The 9591-nt window shown below is 33.5% G+C and overlaps 1 protein-coding gene across 1 annotated transcript; it reads left to right on the top strand.

The window, feature by feature from the left end:
* Nucleotides 1-300: 300 nt before the first annotated feature.
* LOC120075829 (G-box-binding factor 4) lies at nucleotides 301-4576 on the top strand. The gene is made up of 4 exons (XM_039029517.1): nucleotides 301-1412; nucleotides 1536-1607; nucleotides 3083-3112; nucleotides 3984-4576. Exons 1-4 carry the CDS (start codon nucleotides 627-629, stop codon nucleotides 4062-4064), a joined length of 969 nt encoding a protein of 322 aa, XP_038885445.1. The 5' UTR covers nucleotides 301-626; the 3' UTR covers nucleotides 4065-4576.
* The last annotated feature ends 5015 nt before the right edge of the window (nucleotides 4577-9591 follow it).

Genomic DNA, 9591 nt, shown 5'->3' with positions numbered 1-9591 from the left:
AAAACTTTTAATAAAAGAAATTATTTCAAATGATAAAACTGCTGAAAATATTTATAAATATTTGAAAACAAGCAAATTTGTTTAGAAAAACTACATCAAATGCTCCAATTAAACTCAAATCGACAAACTGTACATCACAAATAGAGTTTCGGACTCAATCTACCATAACTCAACACCCTAAATACAGATAAAACTCGAAATGCGGTTGAGATAGAATTATAAAAACATTTATATTGGAAAAAGAAAAAAAGAACGGCATTTGGAGACAGGGGTGGAGGCCGGCCGTAGGTGTAGAGTATCTAGAAACTTCAAAACAAAAGAATTATATAAATAAATATTAACTTTATTATAATCTCTCATTGACCGGCAACCGGCTAATCCAGGTTCCATCTTCCTCCTTCGCTCTCTGCAACGTCTCACGCGCTCTCACTCGCCATGTTTCTTTCTCTCGAACTCCCCAGTTCACACCCACCAACAGAAAAAAACCACAAAGCCTCGCCGCTCTCAAATCCCAACTCATTCGTTCACACACCCCATACAAATTCTTCTGTAACACCCATCAAGATTCCCCACCCGACTTTCGAGAGAATCTCTGCGAATTCCTTGCCTATTTTGACGACCAATATATGGCATCATCCAAGCTCTTCCCATCTTCCACTTCGCGAATTTCGGATCTATCTCGAGGTTCTTCTTCTTCTTCTTCTTCTTCTTCTTCCTCTTCTGCTTCCCTTTTAAAACCCCAATTTCTCTCCAATCGCCGCTCGAGGAATTATGATAACCCCCCATCTCGTAGTCGACCCCATACTCTTACTTCAATGACCGTCGATGGCTTACTTCGTAATGGGTACGATTCCAATAATCCCACGGAATCGTCTATTCTCTTAGATGCACAGATTACTCTCGTTGATTCCCCTAACCCCACTTCTCTTCCCATGAATTCTACCACACCCACCACCACTAATTCCTCTGCCGTCATTGATAGCAATCACGATTCTTCTTCCGGTGCGCCGCCGCTCAAGACTGTGGATGATGTGTGGAGGGAGATTGTTTCTGGTGAGAGGAAGGAATTGAAGGAGGAGATTACTGATGGGGTGTTAACCCTCGAGGAATTTCTTTCGAAATCTGGAGCTGTGCCTGTTGAGGATGTTAAATTGCCGCAGACTGAGAGGCTGAGTGGAGGGATTTTTTCGTTTGATCCAATTCCTTCCACCACATTTCAGGCATTGGATAAGGTTGAAGGATCCATTATTGGGTTTGCTAATGGGGTCGATTTGATTGGAAGTGGTGGAAGTGGGGGGAGGGACAAAAGAGGGCGAGCTGCTTTAGAACCTTTAGATAAGGCTGCAGAGCAAAGACAGAGGAGGATGATCAAGAACAGGGAGTCTGCAGCAAGGTCTAGAGAACGGAAGCAGGTGACTTACTGAATCTTCTCTTTTATATAACTTCCATTCTCAAATACTTGTTTGATTCTATAATTTTGTTTGGTAATGTGTTTGATAGTCTACTTCTTGCCTTTTCTGGTTTTGGGATCTCAGGCTTATCAAGTGGAATTAGAGTCGTTAGCTGTAAGATTAGAGGAGGAGAATGAGCGGCTTTTGAGGGAAAAGGTACTCCTTTTTTCCTTTCGATATTCATTCCATACATATGAGAACATCTTTCTTATTCAATTTTCTATTCCACTGGATTTGGGATCTAATTGTTAATGCTTGCATTCGTTTTAATATTGTGTGGGAGAAAGTTGCTTGAGAATTTGTAAAGTTATGGAGAACCTTAAAGTGGGATTCCAATGCAGGACGTGTCAGAGATTGCTTTTCTTCTTATAGAAGTTACAAGTTAACATTATTTTGATCCAGAGAGACCCGATAGTATGTTGGACCCTAAGCTTTTCTTTCCTCCATTTGATTCTTTTTTCTCTTTCTGTATTCTTCTTAACCTTCTGATCTCCCTGAAGTCTCTCTTGATCAATTGCACTCTAATTCCCTGTTTTTAGTTTCCAGTATACTAGTATATAATTTAAATACAATTGGTGCGATCAATTTCTATCACGCGATTGAATCAAATAATTCATCATCTTGCAGTTTATTGCTTACAAAACTACTGAGTAAATATGGTTGCCTTGTGCATCTTTAAGATCGATATTTAACTACAATCGGGATTCATCAAATCTTTTTTCTTATGTTAATCTTTTGTTATTATTTTATATATTAGATCTTGAACCATATCTTTACTCCAATGCTTATTGAATAGTCTTTTGTTTGCTTTGGACTAATGCTGGATCATATTTGACCAAACTTATTATTTGGAGTGGAGAGCATTCTTAGTAGTCTGTGTACTTGGGAGTTGTAATTAAGGTATAGTTAAAATTTGGTGATTTGTTAGTTTGATGTGTAGGTATTTGAGGACTAAGTTGTCCTCAATCTTGAATTCTTATCCAAGGAACCATTAAAGGGGTAGGTATTTCTGTTATAGAAGAGTTCTGAAGAATACAAAGAATTCTTGTCTACCAGATAAAGTACTTATCATCTAATAGAAGCGAAGCTGAATGATGTTTTGGAAAAATAACACTTATATGGGGTATGTGTTGGAGAAGGAAGAGAATAATGGTAGTGGATCCAATTTTTTACTATTTCGAAAATGATAATGAAAAGAAATACTCTATAATGTGTGCTTGTTATTTCCAAGGTCTAGGGGACTGGAAATAATCAATCTAGGTTTGTCATTAATATAGTGTAGGCAAGGATTGGGAAGTAAGAATTTGCACAGTTTGTGTTTAGGTTGTGCAAGTGAATGGTTGCATGAACTTTGGGTTTAGACTTGCAACGAACTTACAGAAATCTAACAGCTTAGGGCTATATAAACCTAACTCACCAGTCATGCCACGTACTCCATTTTTTGCACTCAGGAAAAAAAGAAAAAGAAGTGTTCCCTTCCTCTTTCATGTTATTTTTATGGTTCTGCGCAGAGTAGCTGTAAATCTATAATCTTGTAGCTATGTAAACAGAACACTGTTGTCTGTTTGCAGTTGTGTTGATTACATAGTATCATTTTAAAATTCTATTTTAAAATTTTCTCTCTTTTGCAGGCTGAGAGGACTAAAGAGAGGTTCAAGCAGGTATTGGTTTTAAATTTTGATCCTAATATTACGTGTGATGAAAGAGTTTTTGCGTTGAGTATTATGTTTCAGATCTCTTGTGCTGTCTTTCTAGTTTTCTTTTTAGAAAAGGAGTAACGTGAATTGTTCTGGAATCTAGATGTCCGGCTAAAACAGTTGTAATTAATTTTCTTGCTCCATGTTGGTGAGAGTTCTTTGATCATTATTTGAATTTCATCAATCTAATTGAAGTATTCTCTTGCTCTCGGGTCTGGGACCAATTGAAGTTCATCAAATATTGGCTTATTGAATATTTGATTGCATTAGATATTGTTGTAACTTGTTTTAAGGGATGAAAAATTCTACATGGACAATCTCCATCGCCTAGTCTTCTTTAGAATTGTAATTCTTCTATAAAAGAACTTTATAGTACGTTCTAGGATAATTATCATTAGAAACTAGAAAGCAACAATATCTTTCACTACAAGTCTTGTTTATTCACTGGCTAAAAAGAAAGGTCTCAATTATTCCCAAAAATAAAAAGAAAACATTTCAATGAACTTCATCAAGCCCTGCAATATCAATGTTTGGGTTTTAGCATAATACCGAGGATGCAAGTTTTTGTAGTTCACTAGATTCAACGCGAATGACGTCCGTGTTGTTGATGTGATTATTGGCAAGAACATATTAAACTTAGTGTTTCTTTCTCTTTGGAGGAGTGTACATATACATATATACTTAGAGGCTATTTGGAGTGACTTTTAAAATGCTTAAAAATGCACATAGAATGTTTGTAAGCATTTAGAAAACAACGTAAACTAAATCAGTGGTCTTTACATAGTAATGACACCCTGCATTTACTGCTGGTTTGATATTTTTTTTCCTGGTGCAGATAATGGAAAAGGTGATTCCTGTGGTTGAAAAGCGACGACCCCCACGAGTCATTCGGCGAGTTAATTCCATGAAATGGTGATCTATTCATCTTCCACGAGATGGGTACAATCAATAACAAAAGCAGTAAGGACAAGAAGAGACAGAAGAGAGAACTAGGCAATAGTATTTAACAGTTACTTAAAAACATATTCTTTGCTACTGATGGTTGAGGAACATGAGAGGAAAAGTGGTGGCAATCACAAATCCTTTTATTATAGAACTGAGTGGCAGAGACAAAACAACAGCACCAGGATACATGAAAGCCAGATGATTTATAGGCGTTATTAAGACAAAGTGGATCAGAGCAAATAAAAAAGATAGAAACTTGAGGTGCTCAACTTGTCTCTATCTCACATTTTTCTTTTTTTCTAAATGCATGAGAGAGTAAATAGAGGAAGAAGTTGAGTTGAGTAGATTTTTTTTTGGTTCAAATTATGGTTTTGTTGGATAGTGGAAATCTAACAACATATGACAAAACTATGCCTTGTTTTGTTATAATACATACTTGCTTGAATAGTTTGGTGGTAATAGAGGTATATAATTTATAATTTATATTTTATTGTTTCTATTTTCTCTCGAAGTTCTTACGTTTTTTTTAGTTGGAAATACTTTTTGTAACTTTTATGTAGTTATATATATATATATACCCTAACCTTTAATGTTTAATAATGTTTGTGACAATTTAGTCTATGCTGAGTTTCTTATTTAAAGAGATTAAATTGTACATACTAAAATTGATGGTCTAAATTGTAGCAAAAATTGTAAGTATAGGAGTTAAACGGTAACAAATTAAAGTTTATGGTCTAACTTGTTAATTTTACAAAAGTTTTAAGATTAAGAGTGTTTTAATCATTCTAGATTAGAGATATCTATTTAATTTATGAGACCCATCTCGATGGAGGTGGGGATTCTTTCGAAGAATGGGGGAGGAAGTGGAGAGAATTTTGTATGTGTTGGCCAAATAGGGACAATGATGGGGAATTTTCTCGTCTTGTTCTCACTCTAATTAATTAATTATATTAATAAGCTTGATTTGGATATATATATAAGTTGAGGACTACAATTTGGTGTAGTAATATTTAAATTTTAATTTTTAGAAATAATGTGAATTAAACATTTTAATAATATCTTTACACATGGATATTATTGTTTTTAGCAAGAAATTTCATAAGGTTTTTATCTAAATAAAGTTTGTATTAGAAATAAGTCATTAAATATAAAAGAATTTGAAAATTTTATTTGGTTGAGAATAAATTAAAAATGGTTAAAAATAAATAATTTAGAAGAAAAAAAAATGAGAATTTTCTAAACTAAATGAGAAAAAGGGATGGAGATATATAAGGAGGTGGGGATAAGAAATGTGAACATCTCTACCTCAAATAGAAAAATATACAAAAATAATTGTTTAAAAAAGGGTATATATATATATATATGAGCTTTCCCATTTATTTTACTAATACTTCTATTTCATTATTACCCGAAAGAATTTAAAAATACTTGAAAAATACTTTAAAGTAGAAATACTTGGATATAAATTAGGATTTGAATTAGATGTAGTGATCATGTAAAATAGTGTGATACTGTTCCAATCCTTGTTCTTGATCTTACTTTTTGTCCAAATGCATTTCTACTCGTAAGATGGTTCTAAAATATTTGTAGAAGTTTCTTAAAAAAGAAAAAAAAAAATCTTTTAAAACAACGTAATATTACAATTTTAATAGAATAAGAGACCTTTAAAATAAATGATAAAGTTTCAAAATAATTTTTATAACTTAGGTCACGTTTACCGAAGGGATATCGCAATAAATGAAAAGTAATTTGGAAAGTGTGACCCATTTTTTTTTACGTTTGTTAGTGTTTACGATCATTTTGCATCTACACTAACAGGTGGGCCTTCGTTGGAAATCCGTAATAAAGTAATGTAAGTGTAGGATGATCAATTGAATTGAGTTTGAATATTCAGTGAGACCTAACCCACACCCTTTTTGTCGATAAAATTTTTCCGAGTTTCTAAAATTTGCCCATATGTCATCAATTATTATGGCACCATTTGGGTTGATTGAACGATGAGTGGCCTAGCCTATATGACTGTTACCGTTTATCCAAATTTTAGGAATTTCGGTCTATCGTTAAACAAAATCTGAAACCGTAATGATAAGTTTTTAGTTTATCATTCTTGTTATTCATCTTCATATTTTGCATGCATTTGTTCACTACCACTATGTGAAATGTTTGTTTGTTAAAGAAACAAAATATGTAGGTTCTCATTTTTATTTTCAAAAGATTTCTTTTTAATGGAGGATAGTGGGTCGCTAAAACACATTAACAAAAAAGAAAAGAGAACGAAATATACCCTACTCCGAATCACTGGAGAGGATCACCAATGCACGTCGAGCATTGTTCTTCTTCTTCTTGGTCACCTTCTCCTCGTCAGTAGGTCATTCATCAGCACGACAACGTTTCCTCCTTGCCTTTATTCCACTTTTCTTTTCTTTGTTCTCCTTAATCTGGCCTGCTAGTGGAGGGTCGTTGACGGAGCGAAGGGATGCCTTGCGGGGGGAAGGCATGTTCACACTTAGCTATGAAGAAGCCGACCGGTTTGAAGACAAAGTGAGTGATAGATAAAGGGGGGAGGACTCGTTTTTTGAGCTTCCAATCCCCTCATGTGCAGTGGAATATGGAGAGTCGTCCATTGATGAACCTGGTGTGGTTGCAGCGACTGGTGGACTATTTGGTTTCGAACTCAACCGAAGGAGCCAATGGGCACTTATATGAGTTGAAGTTGTTGTCAGTATCAAACCACATTTTCTTTTGTCCAAGAGAAGTGTGAAAATTTTTCATAATGGTAGTTGTATATATACATTTTAAGGGGTGCATGGTTTAAGGGGGGAAGATGGAGGGATAATTAGTTATTCACAAAGGACACGATGTTTCACTAAACATTACATATTTACCATTGGCATTTTCGTTGAAGTGAACCAAACGATAAGCATATACATGTGACGTCCATATGCGCACACATAATATAATAGTTACCGTTTGGTCATGACTCACCAAATTGAATGTATATATTTAATTTGTGGATTAATGGCGTTATGGTTCCCAATGTGCATCAACGAGAAATGATTACAAGTTGTCAATCAACATTGAGATCGATTATTAAATGAACTGTAACGAAGCGACAAACATAACGTTAACGGAAAGGGTAAATATATGATGTTGCAATAGATTGAATGTGTGTGTGTATAGTGTCTTAACGATAAGCCTTTCGGTAACCCTAACTCAAACCTAAACGGTAACGATATTTAATGTGAACTGATGTTTTAATTAGTTTTTCTGCACATTTTGAAACACTGCTTATGGTTCATACTGTGTTATTTATCGCGTGCAGTTTGAGTTGTTTGAATCAATAGCCGATTGTTGTTCACACATACCAATATGTATTTTCACATTCGCATGCCTCTTATAGTTTTTTTCATTTTTTGGGTTGTTTGTTAATCGCATGTATTTTGTATTATGTGTTAATCTTCATATTTTTGTTTGATTTAGAAATCTGAATTCCTTCAGAGACTTTTTTATTCGTAGATGTTTTTATACTTTTTATTCTTGTTTTAAGAATTTATTTTTTGAATTTTGTTATATACGCATCCATTTATATGTAGATTTGTTAATCGTATGTGTCTTTAAATATATCTCACCTTACTATTGCAAGGAGGAGGAGAGTGTATGTTTTGGTCAACTTCTTGGTTATCATGCTTTGAGAAATACTTGCATCATGTGTTGCTTTATGTTTATATCGCCCTGGACTCAGATTAAGAGATAAGTACAGGATCATTTGTTAGGATGACTTACCAAATAAGCCATTTGCAGTCTCTAGTTGAGGAGAACAATGTTACTTGTGCCAATACACTTCGTACGAATAATCGAGCGTTTCATAAGCTATGCAATATCCTTAAGGAGAAAGGTCAATTAAGAGGATCTAAAAATATGGGTGTTGAGGAGATGGTTGCAATGTTTTTGCATATACTAGCTCACCATGTGAAGAATAAAGTAGTCAGTTTTAGCTTCAATAGGTTTAGCCAAATTGTTAATAAATATTTTCATGAATGTCTAAAATCAATTATCCGATGCCTACGACTTTTCTAGAAGACGACTGTGCTAATTCCCACAAATTCAACTGACTTTCGATGAAGTGGTTTAAAGTAAGGTAAATATGTTGGGGTTGATGCTCAAAATCTCGTGGTCTTGTAATTAGTAATTGTATTGTACAAACACTTTATTTATCTAATAAAATATGAGATATTTTATTCAATATGTAGTTGCATTAACTCACAAAAACCAATAAACTAAGATCCAGGGTTATCTTCGGTAACTTAAACATATATATGGAGACATAGAGGTGGATCATGTTCAAGTGGTAACTTAAATGATTTGAATTAGATGGATAAGACTGGGCATCTTATCCTGGTGACACTACGAATACAACCTGTTTTGTAATTGTTACAATTGTTGTAAAGTGCTACAAATGATTTGATCCTGATTATTCATGCTGAGACATGTGAGTAGGGGTATTCTATACAAAGAGTTTGTATCAAATCGAACCACAAAATGAATAATCTCTCTATATAGCACCATTGCTAGAAGAGAATTACATTTATCATGATGACCATAGGTGACTTGACCTGAATCCTGAATGAGTTGTGAACTCCTATCTATGAAGGCGGTCATTTGATTTGTATGGATAAAAATGGTCACTTTCACCGACTCAATATGCAATTAGCGGAAGTAAACAGAATCATTAAACACTCTAATTCATTAATTTTAGCATTTAAGTAAGCATATTCATAACAGAAAATAGGGTTTGATGATATACCTTTGAAGACCTTCTTCAATCCACGAAATTACACTCTAATTCATTAATTTTAGCATTTAAGTAAGCATATTCATAACAGACCACTACTTGATCTTCCCTACTATTCTCTTGGACCTTAGATTGGGTGGTAGAACCCAAAATGACCTGAAGTTTGAGGGAATATTGAGTAAAATATTCAACAAGTTCTTGCAACTATCTTGCATGAAGAGGTGACACCAATCCCACTCAATTTGAATGGAAAAATGAGTCTTTAAAGTTGAAAAATCCCACTTAAGGTATTTTTCTCATTTTTAATTGAATTTTGAATTAAAATTCAATTTTTATTTTTTGAAATCAAATTTCAAAAAGATAAAATGGAAAAAATAATAATATTAATTCAAGAATCAATATTAATTTTAAACAAAACAATTAATTTTAAATAAAATTAATTTCAGATAATTAATTATACAACTTCAATTAATTAAATTAATTTAATATCAAATATTAAATTAATTAAACACCATTTTCCCATCATGAATTCCTATTCATGCAAATAGTATTTAAATCACATTTAAATATTATCTAATTCTCAAATCTCGTTTAATTCGACAATTAAACGTGTAATTATATCGTATATAATTACTAATTCTCTCAATTCGAATTTGAACATTTCAAATTTTCACATCGAACTATTCTAAGGTTTAATCCATTTGTA

Source organism: Benincasa hispida, chromosome 4 (genome assembly GCF_009727055.1).
Source record: "Benincasa hispida cultivar B227 chromosome 4, ASM972705v1, whole genome shotgun sequence".
In the NCBI taxonomy this organism is placed as follows: domain Eukaryota; kingdom Viridiplantae; phylum Streptophyta; class Magnoliopsida; order Cucurbitales; family Cucurbitaceae; genus Benincasa; species Benincasa hispida.
Note: the sequence above shows the minus strand (reverse complement) of the source record. Positions and strands in the feature narration are given on the sequence as shown.